The sequence below is a fragment of the Apus apus genome, chromosome 1, assembly GCF_020740795.1.
Source record: "Apus apus isolate bApuApu2 chromosome 1, bApuApu2.pri.cur, whole genome shotgun sequence".
Classification (NCBI taxonomy): Eukaryota; Metazoa; Chordata; class Aves; order Apodiformes; family Apodidae; genus Apus; species Apus apus.
In genome coordinates this window covers 101317633-101337040 of record NC_067282.1, presented here as the reverse complement: position 1 = coordinate 101337040, position 19408 = coordinate 101317633, and the positions used below count along the sequence as shown (strand labels likewise).

The window sequence follows — 19408 nt, the reverse complement described above, 5'->3', positions numbered from 1 at the left end:
GATCACAAGTAAAGCTGAAATAAATAGTCTACCCTGGTATTTTGTTTCACAATGTCAGAGAAAGGCCATAGTAGGATTCTTCCAACCAGCTCTGAACAGTCAGACACTTAGCTATATTTACTGAATAATAAACTGCCAGAAATTAACTAGGTTATTTTTGCCGGACGATGTCCATAATAAAACCATTAGCATGTCTTACTGAGGGAATTCAGAGACAGACAAATGAAAGCCCCTATTGTTATACATTTCCAAAAAGCTTTTCCATCATTCTACTTACCCTCTCACTACATGCTCTTAATTGTTTTTCTGACTGCAAACACAGGTAGTGGAATACGAGAGGTAAAGAGAGAAGAATTGGAAGTCTACCCATATGACTATTTTGTCATTCTAGTTTTATAATAGAGGCAATCAGGAGCAGAACATGCATGTTATGTTTTAGTTTTAATTTTGGATCACCTGTAAAATTACTGCTTTGCTGTTTAAAAGCCAACAACAGATTGTTATTGCTAAAGATTTTAATGAACATGTTTTGTCAGTTATAAAATTTGAAGATGGCTCTGTCAAACTCAGAGGTATAAAAATATTCATAAGGGAAGGATAATTATCACTACTTACCAATTCCATACTTTGTTCTGTAATGTTCTTTGGTGAATTCATCACAATCACAGAGTATTATCTTCCTTCCCCAAACATTAATTACCGCCCCTATTTTCAGGTCACTGTCTCTGTAAAATTCCTGATGCACTGCTCCTGTCTAATAAAAGATGGAACAGCAGCTCTGTAAATCTCAGAATCCCACAACCTTTCTTAAAATCTAGGTAATTCAGTGCATGTGATTTAAAATATAAATTTCATAGTCCGTTTGCAAGCATTTTTCACCCTGTGATAAGCTACTTCACTTTCACAAATATTGAATTTACATATAATAAATCTCAGTAGTTTTCATTTGAGCTATTTTCCAGTGGTAACACAGTTTTATAAATAACTCTGCATTGTAGAGGACAACAATCACAGAAATTTTATATAATTTTTAATATAATGAAGGCATTCAACTGCTGGAGGCATTCAATGATATCTGACCTTACAATTGTCTATTAAATAATGGCTTCTGCTTCCTATTGCATTTCCAAACACATTGAGAACAGTTTGACGGGTGATGGTGCCTGGCTGAAACAGTCCAACGGGAGCATGCTGCAAGAAAAGAGACAACTCTTAAGAAATACAGTTAATGGTGAAGAAAGAGAACCTTAAAACTAGCTGATTCTCTACAGACTGACTGTTATTATAGTATTTTCTTGGGAGAATCTTTAGTAAACTCTAGGAAAGCCAGTATATATGTCAAAAGCCTGTATGTATACCAGAAGAAGCATTCAGAATCTTACTGCACGTCCAAGGATAATGTCTTTGTCTTCTTGGAAGCAAAGAGAAAGCAAAGGCTAGCACATCTAAAGTAGCACATCCTTGCAAACATCTGCTCTAAAGGCTATTATTTTGATTGGTAATAATTAGGAAAACATGCAAACGAACCATTCAAAGTTGATCCTACTGTGCTAAACCACTGCACAAATGCAGGGGATTCAAGTCATCATTATTCTATTTGTAAAAATATTTGTATTTTTGTTTCTATTACAACAGAATTACACAGTATTACAAAATTACAACAGTATTTCACCCCAGTAATATGAAACGTAATAAGCTAACATATTACATTTTTTAAATAATTAACAATCTGCTGATGATGGGCAACCAAAGTGGGTTACTCTGTCATAAAATTTTCCCTGACACCCCAACTTTTGACTGATCTCCTCTGCTGTCCTTCTCAAAACTTCCACAGAACTAAGAGGAAGAAGCCAACCCTTAAAATTGCACCATACACTTCAATGGTAGAACAGGTCTGTCAGCACAGATCCACTGCTAAATCAGCATCAGAACATAGGATGCACAAGGTGAGACAAGTGCAATATTTTGCTGTTAGGTTTTTTACTATAAAATCTCCTGTACAACATGTATGGCATCACAGATAGATTACCAGTATTAGAAGGACAGGAGGGAGAAGATTCCCCAGTGTTTTACTCTGTCTGTGAGTTGATGTTATTCTATCAGCAGGATCTGTCTAGAGTGATACAGAAGTGTATCCAGGTTGTTAATTGTATAATCATAAGAGGCTACAGAGGACTCAAACCCCTTGAAGATTTTTCTCAGAGGAGATTTCTCAAATAAGCAAATGATTAATGCCTGACAAAGTTTATTCACAGATTCCTATTGATTTTAACTGCTTTGCATACACTCTCTAATCTCAATTTTAAGAAATCATACACTCAATTTTAAGAAATCACTCAAGATTTGCTACAAAGAAGTAATGTTACGGAATACTAAAACAGGACTTTTCCAAAGGTTCTAAGTACCCATCACATGGATCACATCTGAATTTGCCCGAGTTTTTCATTAGTTTATCAATAAATATGTATTAATTTTCTGGACTTCCATTACTGCACAACTTTATTTACCTTAATACACTAATGCAGTAAAAAGGAAATCACAGAATGTATTTCTGCCTAAAGTATCTCTCCTTTCATGCATGACAAGCCTAAATTTACTTTTTCCATCACCTATTAAGCTACTATATGAATATGTGTGCAAAACCTAAATAATGTAATTATTATTAATACTCTGATAACACTTTCTAAATATCATCGCCTAACACAGGATTTTCAAAACAAGGCATTTATTATCTCTTACTTAGTGGAAGAATTTGAAATAAACTGAAATTTTCATCTCCCACCTTTGGAAGCTTATCTCTTCTGAGGAAAAGTGGAACTGTATCCCGGCCTGAGTTTATTGGTATAATTTCTTTTATATCAATAGTATCATCAGACAAATAATAGTGCAGAACAAGTTCCCGTGGGTCATGAAACATAGATTCTGGGTCATCCCAAACACAGAAAAAACGTAAAACATGTCCATCATGCTCCAGAAATTGTTTCAAAGTGTCAAAGCGCTCATATGGGCGCAGTGGATTCATACTCTCCAGAATCTGCAGATAAAGGAGAAATTAAGATAAATAACTTTTTAATTATTTGCTCTTAAAAACAGGATACCAAACTGCAGGGAACCATCTAATCTTAAAACATCCTTTTAGGATTTTCAAATAACACCACACAATTACAATACACGAAACACTATGTCATTACCAAATAATTATTTACAGGGTTGCTGTGCCTTCGGAAAACATGAAAACAATTTTGGATAGATTTTGATCCTTGTTTTTCTTGCAATAAAGTCCTTCAGATCAGAAAATTGTTACATTATTTATGGTACAGCTCACATTTTCAACAAATTGCCCATGGTAATCAGACTACATCTCCAAACAGCATCACTCTTTCTGATTTACTTCCTTGAAAATTATTTTTATAGATGATGTGGCATAAATAATTAATTCTTTCTTTTCCCTTTGGCTTTCTTTTCTTTTAGCTTTAGAACATAGTTAATTAACTTTTGATTCATGTCATACAGTTGGCAGGTACTGGGTATGTATGTTTTCCTCTCAATATACACCCATAGGTCTGAAAAGGAACAGCAAATTTCCAACTAAAAATACATTGCAGTTTATGTGATCTATGACAAGATGCTGCCTACAGTCATGGCTGCTGCAAAACCAGTAGCACTGTGTTAAATTGGATGCCATGATGGTGATTCAATACAAGGACTGCTCTTACAGTTAGCTACAGTCATGTATATAAACATTGTTCTGAACAAGGTGTTTTTCCCAAGTCAAAATCCATCATGCCCAAAGGGGGTAAAAGGGGTAAAATAGTCCTTATAATCTACAAAACAACACACAATTGCTTTCAAAGGAGAATGGTGACTGATATCGATGACACAATACAATCTGAGCTGTCTGAACAGAAAGAACTTTTGAATATGGGCAGTATATATAATTGTCTAACTTGCTATTTATCCACTGATACATTTTCTGTTCTTAAAAATCTGAGAGGAACAAGGCCCATTCTTTCAGATCATCAAATTTTTAAATTAGGAGAGCAGACCCAAGTTTTGCTTGTCAATGTGCTTGGTGATCTGCAATACTCTTTCCATTTCAGGCATCACCATGCTCATATGTGTGGTATATACCATCCCAATGCTATCCTTCCTCCTTTCTGATGCTTGGAGATGCAGTGAGCAACTAAATATAGCCACAAAGTCAGATAACATCACCATCCATAGGATATCCTCTCCAGCAATACATCTCCAAAATGTCTCGCTACATTTTTAATTTGTGTCATTTTCTATCCCACTGTATTCTTTCCTTTCCTTTGTCACTCCATTTTCTGGCCATCTGCACTACTGGGAATCTAATGCAAACTGATTTAATTTTGATCAAAGCAGTCCAGAGCAATCCATCCTTAATAAATAAAAAAACTACCTTCCACAAATTACTCACAGGAAAGCGAGAACATAAAGCAGCCAGAATTTGCTAGATAAAACTTTTCTGTAATTTCTCAACAACTGAGAATATTAAGACATAGATTTCAGTAATTTTTGGTCTTCTGATGCTATTATTTCTCTAACCTCTTTTTCCCCTCTCCATTCTTTTTAGGCACACATCTGTACAGTACTTGAATGCTTTGCCTGCTGTTTTTACAAAAAAAAAAAAAACAAAAAAAAACCAACAACAAAAAAAACCACTTCAGTAGGTTATGCGGTACCATTTGTATTGTTGACATGGTCTGCCAATATCAAGGCAACTCAGCATGTGTCAATACACACCTGTTACCTAGAAGGCATGAGTAAGGGAAAAGCAACCCATGGCCAAGCTGGGTCACCATTACACAGAACAAGGAGACATATTATAAATAATATTTTTCACTGGGGGATGGCAAAAAGCCATGAAGTGAAGTCACCATGTTGGCCTGAGAGTGCTTCAAAGACATGGTCCTACACATCTCAGTCATAACTGCCTTCCATTTTTGCTGCTGAGAGCTGCAGCAGTTTTCTAAATAGGAGAGATTAAGGTGAATGCAAGAGACATGTAGTATTTTTTGCTTTCAGAGTACTAAGCTGGATCTATCACAACAGGCTGTGTGCCAACAGTCCTAACAGAGTCAGGTCAAGAGAAAAATACAGTGCACTCATATTAAATAAATAAAAACAGAAGTGAAAGAAAATGTCTTTATCTCCTACAGAAAACATCACTCCCACTTCTATTTCCAGAGAAAAGACTTCAAATCCTGCAGATAGAAATCCATGTAGTATCTAGGACCTGTGAGAGAGATTTTTGGAAGAGGTGTGTGTGTGTTCCCATATACTCATAAAAGAGGGAACTGCATTCAAATAAAATCTCAAAAGTCCTAAAACTACAGAGTTCTGGGTTCTTTGTGGCAACAGAATTTGCTTTACACATGCAAAGAGCTGTTAATAACAGGTGGGGTAGAGATGAAGGATGACATATGAATCAACCAAGAGAGTCTGCAGAAAACCACAGATGTGCTTGAACCACAATTCCAAGTAGATATTCCCTTACACATTTTAAAGCATTATCATTAAATGAGCTCCAGCAAAATCCTAGGTAGGACATGTAACAGGTCCAAATTTTTTCATTTCAGTTTAATACGGAAAGGTTTGTTTCATTTTTACTAGTTAATTGTGTTGTGTCTCAAAAGGTATGGGAATACATCAGGAGAAAATAAGTTCTGTTTGGGATTTCACTATGTTAGTACAATGAGCCATATAACAACATTTTTTAAAGCAAGTTTCCTCTTGTGATTCATTAAGTTGAATTAGCTACCTTGACATACTTTCTATTTGCTATTAAAGAAATATTCTCTATAATGTATATTACCAATTGCAATGGCACTTTTATTAAAATCAAGTTTTTACTATTACTGCCTCATCTGACCTTTTGCCTTGTTTTAGTGTATGGGTCATCTGGATGACCTGCAGGAGGATTTAATTTAATTCCCATCTTCCTCAGAAAATTTTTCGTAAATTGGTCACAATCTATAATCTTATATATTCGGGCATAAAAGATTATTTCTATGTTGATATTGAAATTATCTATAGTATAGAACTCATCTTCACGAGGAGGTGGAAGTGGAATCCGATGTCGTCGAAGAATAGTTCCTGTAAAAGAATTAGAATAAACTCAGAGTGAATATTCTTTGCTGTAAGGATCACTTCACAGAGTTGCTAAGGTTCTATGGTGAGATGACCAACATAGATGCAGTCATATGGGACAAACAAAATTATCCTTCATTGAGCAAAAGTACTATTGGGTAAGAGGTTCCTTTTTATTAATAACAATTCTTTATGTTGATCATCTTCTAAAACCTCCAGTTCCAGATTTTGACTTTAGATAATACAGAAAATTACCATCTTGTGGAGCAAACAGGAAACCACTGGAATAAATCCCCATGTGTTCCTGCAAACGTAGCAAGTTAGTATTTTTTCAACAAGAGTACCAAAGACACTGCTCACATTAGGAAAAGAGATGTCTTTTTCACATTTTCTGAGATGCAAAACAGTCTCCAGGACTCATTAGTATCATTAATCTTTCTTTAAGAAAAAAAACACGGAAAAAGTTATGAAAAAAAAACATGTGGCAGGGGTGTACAAGAGGAACTAGACTTATCTAGTGATAAGATAAGAGGGTGAGGAGAGCCATATATAGCTAAAGTTAGACTGAAAAACTGCCCTACCAAGGAAAAATGTGTTGTCTTTCAAGCATGGAAGGAAGTGCATTTAATTGAGCTTCCTAAAGGAGCAAACTAGAAGTAGAGGCAATTGAGATGAGATCGGCTGATTTCTGGGCTGCCGTAGAGAAATGTAAATATCAATCCATCTCAGAAATACAAAGCCAGCAACTCATAACCCACAGTCTAAGACAACACTATCCAAAAGAAGAAGATAAGATAAAAAGAACAAAGAGAGACATTTTAACTTTTTTAAAGTAAATATACATTTACATTTTCTTCCTGATGATCTTTAAATGAAAGGACTGTGATTCTGGGAGCATTGGTTTTGTTTACATTTACCACATTAAAAGAGAAGGAATCTGCTATTGGTCTATCAGCTGAAAAATCACAAATACATTGATGAACTGGGCAATGTTTCAAACGTACTCACTGGTGATGATTGAGAGACTATCTCTGACACGGAAAGGTTGAGAGAGCTGGGTCTGTTGAACAGGGAGTGGAGATGGCTCAGGGGGAACTTAGCAATGTTTATAAATGTCTGATGGGAAGGAATGGAGAAGACGGAGTCAGGCTCTTCTCCGTGCTGCCTGCTGACAGGACATGAGGCCATGGGCACAAATTAAAAGATGCAAAATTCCATCTGAACACAAAAAAACCCACTTTCTTACTAGGACAGTGATGAAACACTGGAACAGGCTGTCCAAAAAGACTGTAGAGTCTCCATTCTTGGAGATACTTAAAACCCAACTGGACAGGCCCTGGGAATGTGGCAGTAGCTGAACCTACTTTGTTTGGACTAGACAATCTTAAGATATCCCTTACAGCCACAATGACTCTGTGATACTACAAGTATTTTAGAAACAACTTACAAGATACAGCCTCAGTAGGTTAAACAAATACGTAACCGTCGCAAGCCATTAGGCATTTAACAGTAACTCATACATTAAATAAAGATCTGCAGCTGCATGCATGTCAAGCTATGATTTATTTTGAGTGAAGTTAGAGTGCACAAAGAACAGCAGATTGGCAAAGCTGGGACTAAACTTTTTTTTTCAACATTATGAGAGAATGAAAACCAAAACAGCAGAAGTTTTGCCATATCAATACCTTAGTATAGTTGTGTGAAAATACCCTGCAGAGAATAAAAAGATGGTCCAGTTTTCAACTTCAGGCTCTTTGCTGTGCTTACCACCCCAGACACCTCTGCAACACCAGCTTTATAATGCAGATGACCAGTGGCTAAGACTAATCATGAAACACCAACCCATTCTATTATAGTAATTCCTTGCCACCATAGGTACCTAGCAACTTTAAAATTACAGCAACTGTAAAAGGTTGCAAACTTTAAGACAATTACAGTAAATACAAAAATTCCAAAACAGAAAACAGTTACAGTACTAACCTACTACTACAATAATAGTTTACTACACACAATTATCTAAAATGTCTGTCTCATCATGTCTTACTACAGAACAGGATTTCTTTTAAGTGCCCTTCAGTTGTGCATCTGGTGGTGTTTCCCACTGAGTCTTGTTTAGTGATTTTCCAGCACTATTTTGTTTTGGGGGTAGGTGGGAGTGGAGGGGCACAGGGAGAGAAGGGATTAAGAGAGTCAGAGGAAGAGGGAGAAAGATATCATAGATATCATTTTGTGGTTTTGTTTGGTGTTTGAAGGGTCTTATATCTGAGTTTATCCATGGAAATTCTTTATCGTTCATTATTTCCCGAAGAGCTAATCTGTATTAAATACATTCCACTGCTACATTATCAGAGTTACCTGTTAAATTCTAGCACTTACAACAAAAACATAACCTTAATTTTTCAAGGGAATAAAGCAACAGATTGCTCTGTTGCACCAGAGCAGATTTACTTTATATTGTCATTAAAATAATAATTTAAGACCCGTTCAGCATCCTGATGTTTCACATGTACCAAATCCAATATTCTGGTTACTCACCTTTGTAAAATAAATTTGAACCTCCATCTGCTTAAACATACTCATACATGTATTTCAGCTGCATCCTCACAGAAATTTTAGTTAGAAAACATGGCAACTAGCACATTTTAACACAATGCAAAACTGCGTCACGTTACCATTAACAAAAACACATACTTTAAAATATGCTCCCAAATTTTGTCTAATCCTTGAGTCATTCCTACAGAAACCAACAGATAATGTGCTAAGTCAGAGCAGTTCCTTGCATAAACACAAATCTTGTTGAACTATCATTTTAGTGAAAATATAATGGTTGACAGTTTTCTAATATGAGGTGTTTTCTGAAGGTATTTTTACCTCAGAACTGGTGAATAACCCTTCAGCTAGTTTTTCCTGTTACTTTTCAAAGTATAACACACATGGCCATTTTGTTCCAAGGGATAAGAATTTCTTTCCTAATGGAAAAAGTCTTGTAAAGATAATATCTGTAGCAACCCTTTGCTTTTATTAGGTATCACTGTGCCTGATCTACACATGTAGAGGATACATTTTATATTGCTGAATTTGAAATTTAATAAAACCTGATCAGCTGAGGTTGGGTCTTGGCATTTTTTAAATTGTCCTTCCTTCTAGAAAATAATTACATTTCTAGTTGTCAAAATTTCCTACAAGTTGTTGAAGGTGGACCTGGGCATGTGCAACATTCACGTTGCTCAAGATGGATGGTTATACTTGATGTTGCTTTTGTCAGTTTAATGAGCATGCTATCCCTCTACACCATCAAGCATTATTTAAAATATTTGCATCTGGTCAGACTAAAGCTCTCCCCCACTGTGCTCTTGTAAAGGGAGTTGAGGTGCTGCTTTTTTTCTGACAGTTGTGGTGGCATCCAGTTCCCGTACCATAATTTTTAGTACATCCTCTTTTCTCGCAGGGCTTCTGATTATTTGACAACTAAAGCAGCAACTTGAGGAGACCTTAATAGTAGTCAGGGCCTTTTGACTATGGGGAAGCTCATGAAGCTGGGCAGCAAATTATTTGGTCTCTGCTGCTACACTGCTCTGCAGAAGAAGTGATATCAAGAATTTCATCAGCACAGTTTTCTCACTCCCTCTGCACTACTCAAGAATGCATTAGAAAGAGAGGAATGGGTAACACCTGGAGGTGGTACACTCTTTGCTTGCACAGAAAGGAGGAGAAGCAACAACTACTACTCCTGTAACACAAAGAGTTCACCTCAATAAACAAGCAGGCTTCTTACATTAATTTATTCACCCTTCTCAGAACATAGCAAGGTCATGATTTGGCCACCATTAATACAGCAAAATCACAATTATTTCAAGGCCTCTGGGGAGGTCTTAAACTCTTAAATAATTGGTTATATTGGAGAGGCTGACTGCAACTTCACTTTCCAGCTTGTACTTTCCTCTTCAGCCAGCCGGCCTTGGGAACCCAGCCAGCAGGCAGCTCCTCTCTTTTTCAGCTGGCTGACCTTGGGGAAACCAGCCAGCTGCTCCCCTCTGCTCTGGCTTGCAGGGCCTGGATTGCACTGGAAGCCACAGTCAACCCCATGGGACATAAATGACCTTTCATAAGGCAGTATCAGCCAGCCACAGTCCTGTTAACTGGGAATTAGATCTACAAAACTCTACCACTGCCATATCTAGCCTGGCTCTCTATGGGAGAATTTATTTTTATATAGGAAGAATAATTAGCAATCTGGCTCTGGAAGAACACAGTGGAGTTTGTTATGAGGTCAAGTTTACTGTCCTTCTCTTCACTCTGTACTCCCTTATCTTTGTTAGTTTATATGCACTGTGATTGTCCTGGTATTTTTGCTTTAATTCTGGTTTCTCAAGTTCAGGTTGGCCTCTGCTTTCCTTTGTGTTTTGCATTGAATTTCTCTGTTTGTATAGATTTCTTCTAACGCTTCTAATATTTTCCAAAGTCCAAACTGCAGCAAGGCACTTTCCAAAATTAAAGGAAGTTTAAATTTCAGTTATTTGATAGCAACCTTATCTGTCCAAAATCACATCCAAGTACAGCAGCCAATGCCATAATGCACCTTTTTAAAGTCCCTGAAATATATTTCCCACAGATTATTTACAATGTCTCTACGAGATTTGATCAATGGTAAAAGTACATTTTCTGGCTTTTTTTTTTTTTTTTCCAAAGCCAATTTGTTTTAGTTTTGTAAATTATAATAGAAGTTAGAAATTCTAACTTTTTGACAGCTATTCCTTCACCAAGTCTTCCTACAACCCACAAGCCTCTCCAAGTTTTTCTTCCATAAAGCCACAAGTGCTGTTCACAGTGGAGATTAAAGTGGGAAACTACAACATTTCTCTACTCCCACCATGCCCAGGGACACCCATTCAGACCATCAAGCTCTCATTTATGGGTTACAGCACAAGCACTGGTAATCCTATAGCCTCAAGCAATTAACCATCCAAGCTAAGATGATCTACCTTTGATCTACCCCACCACTGCTATATCTACTCTGCAAGAAGAGTCCTGAGAACTGGCATTTGAGCTGTATGTTTTACATCTTTTCTGCAAGGGTAATCATTCAATGTAAGGTCACCACCAACTTCTTCCTTCAACAGTTCAATTCCATTTTTTGTATTCAGTTTTCTTGCTGTTCCTCCTTAACACAATCCCTTTCCTGCCACTGAGACTCTCCAACTGTTCACATAGACTGACCCTATCCTGTTCCTGATGTTCCCACACTTTTTCTTCACCCATGTCCCCACACTTGTGCTTTTGTTCAGTGCAGGCTGCTTTTCTGCAACCCAAGCTCTCCTACTTTTGAACTCTCCTCTACAAACCCTTGACATTTTAATTACGTGAAATGCACTTCAGCAGACCTGCAGAGGACAGCATCATGGTTAAGATCCTCAACTGTAGTTCAGTTATTCATCCTGTTAACAACCTTTTCTCCATGATCATGGGCAAGATTTTCATTTATTTGCACTTCAGCATACCAGCTTCCTCCATGCAGTTACGCTTTTGTTCTTCTCAGGCTAACAAATTCCCAGTCAGGACAAGGAATTTGAATAATATAAGAGATATATAGAATTATAGTGAAAGTGGCAACAGGCCAATTTTTAATTGAAAACAGAATAAGACTAGCAGCTAATGGTTTGGGATTTCTTTTTAAGAGACACTGCTTTTGATTATATTCACCAACAAATATTTAGTGCCTTTAACATAACTTCATGGCTGTTCTTCAATTATGGAGCACTGTCCAAGTGCATGTGAGTAAATAATTCTCTTATATGCACCTCCAACACCTTTTTCACTCTACATCATATTAGTCTCTAGGATAATAAAAATATTTATGTAGATATTTATTGTAAAGTATAGGCTCCAGATCTTCTCATCAACTGCAAAGCCTAAACACATTCCAAATAGTCCTTGGGCTTTCCAGTGTACAGTATCTCTTCCCTCCTAAACACAATCAATACACAGAGCTTCCTTACCAGCCCAGTTACCAGCAACAAATAAATTAAGTGCACTTTTGACATCCTGGAACATTTATTTTTAATCCATCAGTTCAATACATTGTGTATATTCATTTATCCCACATAAAGTACTCATATAAACTGCAGTGGCCTTCAAAACATCTTTGCATGGAAGACTGAGAGAATTCTTGTTTCTTTCTAACACTACTCAGTTTAATTTTAGATCCAGTACCAAAGGTGACACCAAAACCATTAACACAAGATACAACCAAGGAAATAGGGGGAAACTGTAGCCTTCCTGTCACCACAGGATCACGACTAGACTGCCAGGAAAATCAAGCATGAAAGGAAAGCCTGCACAACCCATACTAAAAAGACAATGAAAATGACTCATTATTATAGCTAGGTTCAAAGGAGCCAGATCTGAATTTGCTTTATCCTGCTCTAATGAACCTGGCTTCCACCTTCCCTCTCAAAGATGTTGCCTCTGCCTCTCAGGCTAACTGTACTTCCTTTATTGATGGTCTTTTGTTCTAAGCCACAAAATCCAGAAACAGCTGGTCCCACTCCTGTGACACACAAGCCAAGGAAAACCTAAACTTAATTATGTCTCCAGCCTCACATATATGAGTGCAGGGAAGGGATAAGTAACTTGGAAGTTCCCAGGATAAGAGATCCAACATGTTTTTCTTCAGGTCTTGAAAAAGCACTTGTCAGGTAGGAGTAGGACAAGGTTCCTTGGAATTCAAAATCAGTTCATAATTTCTGGGAAGAACCACCACTCAACACAGGGAGAACTGGATCTGAGGTACTAGTTTAAGAAAAGACTCTCAAGTACTTTTATCCCAGGTCTAATAGTAATGATGCAAGTAACACCTTTCAAATACTACACTGTCTACCATGTAGACAGAGAAATTGACAGCATCTACTGATCTTGAAAAGGAATATGGTAGTTAAATGGTTAACTTGTTTTTGAACACTGCTGTACTAAGATCCCTCAGAATGCACAAAATATCTTTTGGGATTGGGAGGCGCAGTCTTCCCAAGACATTCTGCTTATCTGGACTAAATCCCTTGAAAACTTCTTTAATTCTGGCAGTGACCCATAAACACCAAGAAGTAGCAGCTGTGCTCCCCTTCTGCAACAGGAAGTTGACCACTAGATTGCATTTTCTTAAAGTAAACCAAGTCCCTTAATACTCCAGTAAGTCAGCTCAGTACACCCTCCTCCAAAAGTTCTCAGGCTGGCCCAAGTGCGGGGATGTGATATTCAGGTAAGACAGCATCTAACTTAGAGGTGTCAAGGAAAAATTACAGTGCCAAGGTCACTTTAATCATAAAAGAACCAACAGGCAGAGTCACAAAAAGCTTTCTCCTTCAGCAACAGCAGAGATTCTGCAGCAGCTAATGAACAATTACAAAGCCGCAGCTACAGAACTTACTGTAACTGCCAAGATGGGAGGAACAGAGGATCAGGAATGGAGATCTAGAAGACAAACTGTTTTGACAGAAGTGACACAATATTGACAATAGGCCCACTATCTTTTTATTTCAAACAGGTATGTTTAAGAAAAAATTGTACATGTGGGTGCAGGAGGGTATTCTGCCTTGCAAAACCTAAATCTTCAGAAGCTAAGACAATAAAAAAGTTAGCATTATGATCTATAGCTGTTTGCTTACAGCCCATTTTAACTATAAGTCACATTATATATCCATTAGAATGGGCCAAGACTGTACTGAAGATACAAAAGGGAGGGGAAAAAAATGCTATTAAAAATAGATACCTTGATTGATGCCACTATTTTTCATTCGGGGTTCAAGCACTTGGATTGTATCATCTTCAAGGTAGAAGTATATTTTACAATATCTGATCCTATAAGGCTCTTGATTTTTGTCAGGCACTTCATCCTCAAAATAGGCATCAAAAGACAATACCTAATAAAAACGACAAATAAATTTAAAGCAGCAAAATCTTCAATGTTTTTTCAAAATACATCAATAAAATAAACTTACATAGATTACAAGTAACTAAAGGTAAAGGTATGGATTTCAGGAGGTAGATTTATTACTCAGAAATGTTAGAGTAGAAATCCACATTAAAGCACATAAATCTAAATTCTTTGACTGGCATTTTTATTATCACAACATACAAGCAGAGATGGAACTCTACTAAAGTAATGAAATAAATCAAATATAAAACAATCAGCAGGCTGTTTGGAAAATCTTCTGAACAAAACACTTTTGATAGCACAGTGAGCTACCTAGGTCCTGAGGCAAATTTTAGACTTCTACTCAGTGAAATGCTGAAAACTAAACTGCATTATGACAGCGGTGCCTTTACCATTGAGGTAAGTGGAAAGGAGTGTTCTTTTTAAGAAGATCCTGAAAGCTGTCTAATGAATGCTGCTGAAGATTAGCAGAGAGAAATTACATTTTTCAGAAGTCATTTTGAGCTGCGCACTATTTGCATTTCAAAACTTACCTGGTTCTGCAATTCAGTGAGTGGAAAATCTCAAGAGAGTATATCAGCTGGTCTTCATGGTCTCTTGCAATACCAATAATGCAACAAAAAAAACTGCACAGGTGAGGTGCTCAGTGGTTTACTACAGTGGCCTTTGTGACTCGAGATTCCAACTAAAACTCAGCAAACCATTACACAATTTTGCACTTCTTGATATTGTTTACAATGTTTAATGACCAGGACCAATTTTAAGGAAATGTGCAAGTAGTGCATTATCTACCTTTATCTATGATTGCTGTGGTATGTGTAGGGAGGCAATCATTAAATGGGGTTCCCATCCTGCTCCCCCAAAACATCTGAGTCAAACCAGTGCTAATTCATATTTCATTTTTTAGCAATTTGTCTATTTAATATATTCAATTACCTTTATTCTTGATTCATTAGACAAACTGAAGCATTGGAATAAAAGACAACTGTTTCCTGTGTTTCAGTGAGCATCTTGCAGATCATGGCTTGAAAAGGCTTGAAAGCTAATGAGTTAGGCAAGATGTAGAACAGACCAGTTATCAGTCTGTATTCCTTCAGCATGTCCCTTTAAGAATCTCAGAGTACTTCCATGAATACTATCGACAGATTTTAAAACACAGTATCAGACAAACACAAGCTCTTTTTCAACATCTGAGAGAACTAGTGGCTTGCTCAGGAGCACACAGAAGTAGCTGCCCTGTGTTATAGTCATACTTCTTACTTATGGTAATAATAGATGAGGAGAAGGCTGAGGTTCTCAACAATTTTTTTGCCTCATTCTTCATTGGCAACCCCTCTCCTCACAACTCTCATATTGATGGCCCACAAGATGGAGACCAGAGAGACAAAGTCCCCCCCTCTGTAAGTGAAGATAAGGTTTGTGACCATCTGAGGAACCTGAAGATATACAAGTCCATGGGACCTAATGAGATACATCCCTGAGTCCTGATGGAATTGGCAGATGTAGTTGCCAAACCACTGTCCATGATATTTGAAAAGTCATGGCAGTCTGGGGAAGTTCCTGGTGACTGAAAGAAAGGACATGTTACGTTCATATTTAAAAAGGGTAGAAAGGGAATTACAGACCTATCAGCCTCACCTCTGTGCTTGGGAAGATCATGGAACAGATCCTCCTAGAAGACATGCTAAGGCATGTGGAGGACGAGGTGGTGATCCAGGACAGCCAGCATGGCTTTACTAGGAGCAAATCCTGCCTGGCCAACCTAGTGGCTTCCTACAGTGAAGTGACTACATCAGTTGACCAGGAAAAAGCACTGGATGTCATCTACCATCAAGACCTTTGACGTGGTCCCCCACAACATCCTTCTCACTAAATTGGAGAGATATGGGCTTGATAGGTGGACTGTTCAGTGGATAAGGAATTGGCTGGATGGTCGCGTCCAAAGGGCAGTGGTCAACGGCTCTAAGTTCAGATGGAAAACAGTGACAAGTGGTGTCCCTCAGCGGTCAGTGCTGGGCCCAGTTGTTTAATATTTTTATTAATGATATTGATGGTGGCACTGAGAGCACCCTCAGCAAGTTTGCTGGTGACACCAAGCTGGGTGGTGCGGTCGATATGCCAGAGGGATGGGATGCCATCCAGAGGGACCTGGACAAGCTGGGGAAGTGGGCCCAGGTGAACCTCATGAGGTTCAACAAAGCCAAGTGCAGGGTCCTGCACCTATGCTGACGTAACCCAAGATATGAATACAGGCTGAGGGAGGTCACACGTAAGAGCAGCCCTGTGGAAAAGGACCTGGGGGTACTTAATGGATGAAAAGCTGGACACAAGCTACCAATGTGCAGCTGCAGCCCAGAAGGCCAACTCTGTCCAGGGCTGCATCAAAAGGAGTGTGGCCAGCAGGGCCAGGGAGGTGATTCTGCCCCTCTACTCTGCCCTGGTGAGACCTCACCTAGAATACTGCTTCCAGCTTTGGTGCCCTCAACACAAGAAAGATGTGGACCTGTTGGAATGTCTCCAGAGAAGGGCCACGAAAATGATCCGAGGGCTGGAGCAGCTCTCTGATGAGGACAGGCTGAGGGAGTTGGGGTTGTTCAGCCTGAAGAAGTGAAGGCTCCGGAGGGACATCATAGCGGCCTTCCAGTACCTGAAGGGGGCCTACAGGAAAGCTGGGGAGGGACTTTTTACAGGGGGTTGCAGTGAGAGGACAAGGGGTAATGGTTGTAAACTGAAAGAGAGATTTAGGTTAGAGATCAGGTGGAAATTCTTCAGTGTAAGGGTGGTGAGACACTGGAACAGGCTGCCCAGAGATGCTGTGAGGGCTCCATCCTTGGAGGTATTCAAGGGCAGGTTGGATGGGGCTCTGAGCAGGCTGTTCTAGTGGGAGGTGTCCCTGCCCATGCAGGGGAGTTGGAATTTGATGATCTTCAACTTCCCTTCCAACTCCAAACATTCTGTGATTCTGTGATTCTCAATAGGCCACTCTCCTTTCTCTCAGGCAGGGTAAATGCAAGATGAGACAAACTCTTGTTTCTGCAAACTATTTCAAAGGCTGAGAACCCACTGATTTTCACCATGCACCAGAAACATTTTTCACATCAACTCTCCTGCACTGTGACCAACCACTATTAGAGAAATAGAATTTAAATTATAATCAAATGACATCACTGTTACCAGTTAAACCTGATGGCATTAAATCTTCACACAAAAGAATCTAGACACTATCAGTTATGGTTTGTTTAAATAACACAATGTGAAAGTTTCTGAACAACCTACAGATTAAATAGTTGAAAATATATAAAAATTCATTCTGGCCACATGTTATTTTTAACTGTGGATTTCACTGTTTCATGTATCAAACACAAAAAGACTGGATAAAACATCTGACCTACAACAGAGCCAACACACTCAGCTCTATCATCCTTTAACATCTCCTCTTTGTTCCATTTGTCTAAACATTGGTGTATAGTGCCACATTCAGTGACCAAGGTATCCTTCCTGGCCTCCAGCTTCTACTGAGTAAATCTCTTGAATACTTCAGGGGTCTCATAAGGTACTATGATGGAACCACTATATCCCAGTCTGAACATCCTGGGGTTCAGCAGACAAGGAGCTGAATTTCATTCCCTGCCCAGCTGCTGAGAAGCCATGCAATCATTGGAAACTTTCATAGATACTGTACTCTCTTCTCCCTATTCTCCCAGTCCCAGTAAAGTATGGATGATGGACAAATACATTGTTCACATGCCCTATTTGCTTACTAGTTGTTCCTAATTTTGTCAATTATCTTCTTCTGAGAATGGTTGTCTTGTGAGACACCGGCCAGGCAAAATGGTTTGTCTGCACAATCAGGTCCTAAATACACTGTATTTATTTCTTTCACTGAACACACATGTCCTGGTTTACTCCATTCAAGGAGTTTGTCCAAGTTCTTTTGCACTTGAACTTTATTATCTTTATACCCTTATCAACATGTTAGTGTATGAAATAATATGCAGCAGCCAACTACAATTTTGCAGATCAAAACTGATGATTCAGGAAAGGTGATAACGGGAAGGAACAGTAAAGAAGGTTACTTACTTTTCAATTTAAAGCAAAGTTAAGTTCAAAAGTACTTGAAATACAACACTTTCTAACTCATGTTTCATGTATAATACATGCCCTGTGCAATGTTCTCACCCCACTCTTTAAAAAAAATTAAATGTTACACGTGAAAACCAAAAGTAACAAATACAGAATAAACTCAGTGGCATTTTGTAAAATTGACACAAGGTTTTCCTGGCATCTACAGAAGTCAAATTAAAAAATGTGTTCCAAGTCCAGGAAACCTTGTGTGTGTACTTAATTGTAGAAGAAATTAAACTTACACCTGCTTCCTATTAGGCACGTGGCATTGCAAAAACTATTTCTTAACCTTCTTAGTTTTACACCCATCCTTCCTCCAACTACTATGGAACTGCTGAAATTTAGAAACCAAAGAAAAATGTAAGAAAGCAGACTACATTTAAAAGATAAACACCTTCTCAAATCAGTTTTCATTAAGTTAATTTTGCTGAGTCACAAAGTGCAGCACCGGAGGACATAGCTGCATTCTAGGCTCTTAACTGGGAAAGTTAAATTAGTTGGGTAGTACCCTTTAACTGACTGCAATTAATACAAATGCATGAGGCCTCCTGAGTCCAATTCTGAACACACAGGGTCCTGCCCTGTATTGCCCTGTGGAGGAATACAGTGATTAGAGAAGGGATATTGAAAGGCTAGCTGGTTCATCTCATCAGCCATGTTCAGTGGCAGGTCCCCACTGGGTCCTACCTAACACCTTTATTTCCTAAACTTGGTTGTAAGTCCTGCTAACTTACGTTTGGCCCTGAGAAGCCAACACACACCTTGATGAAATACGGGTGCAGACAAAGCAAATGCATGAGTGGTTGAAGCCTTAATACCCTAGCACATCAGAAAAATTCATCCTGGAGCACACTGCTGAAAACTATGTGAGCAATACTAAGGACTTCTGAGGTAATGCTAACTGAAGTCACATGTATCTGTTCAGGCTTTACATTTTCTTGGAGTAGTTCTGGTCTGACAAAGAGCTGAATGCATAATTGTACTAAAATTAACTGCACAGCTTCTCTTTTAAAGCAAAAATTATGAGATTAGCCATTCTTCCCAATATTTAAATACCATAATCATCTAGTCATGTAACATTTCTGTGATCTACTAAATTATTTCTTTTTCTGGATAATTTTTCTTCTTTGATTGTAGGCTTTTTGCTTAAGAAAGAAAACATCACTAAGTACAACTTAATATAAATTTAAACATGGAAAATAAGAAAGTGTGCTACAAAATTAATATCATCCCAGATTATAG

General features: G+C 38.2%; 1 protein-coding gene across 1 annotated transcript in view; it reads right to left on the bottom strand.

The window, feature by feature from the left end:
* Positions 1 to 19408, bottom strand: part of EFHC2 (EF-hand domain containing 2) — a 61513-nt gene that overhangs the window by 32525 nt on the left and 9580 nt on the right. Inside the window, exons 3-7 of the mRNA XM_051608321.1 lie at positions 13877 to 14027; positions 5897 to 6120; positions 2783 to 3034; positions 1081 to 1191; positions 616 to 754 (exon numbers count right to left, since the gene is read on the bottom strand). Coding sequence (XP_051464281.1) covers positions 616 to 754; positions 1081 to 1191; positions 2783 to 3034; positions 5897 to 6120; positions 13877 to 14027 — 877 coding nt within the window. The remainder of the gene's footprint in view (positions 1 to 615; positions 755 to 1080; positions 1192 to 2782; positions 3035 to 5896; positions 6121 to 13876; positions 14028 to 19408) is intronic.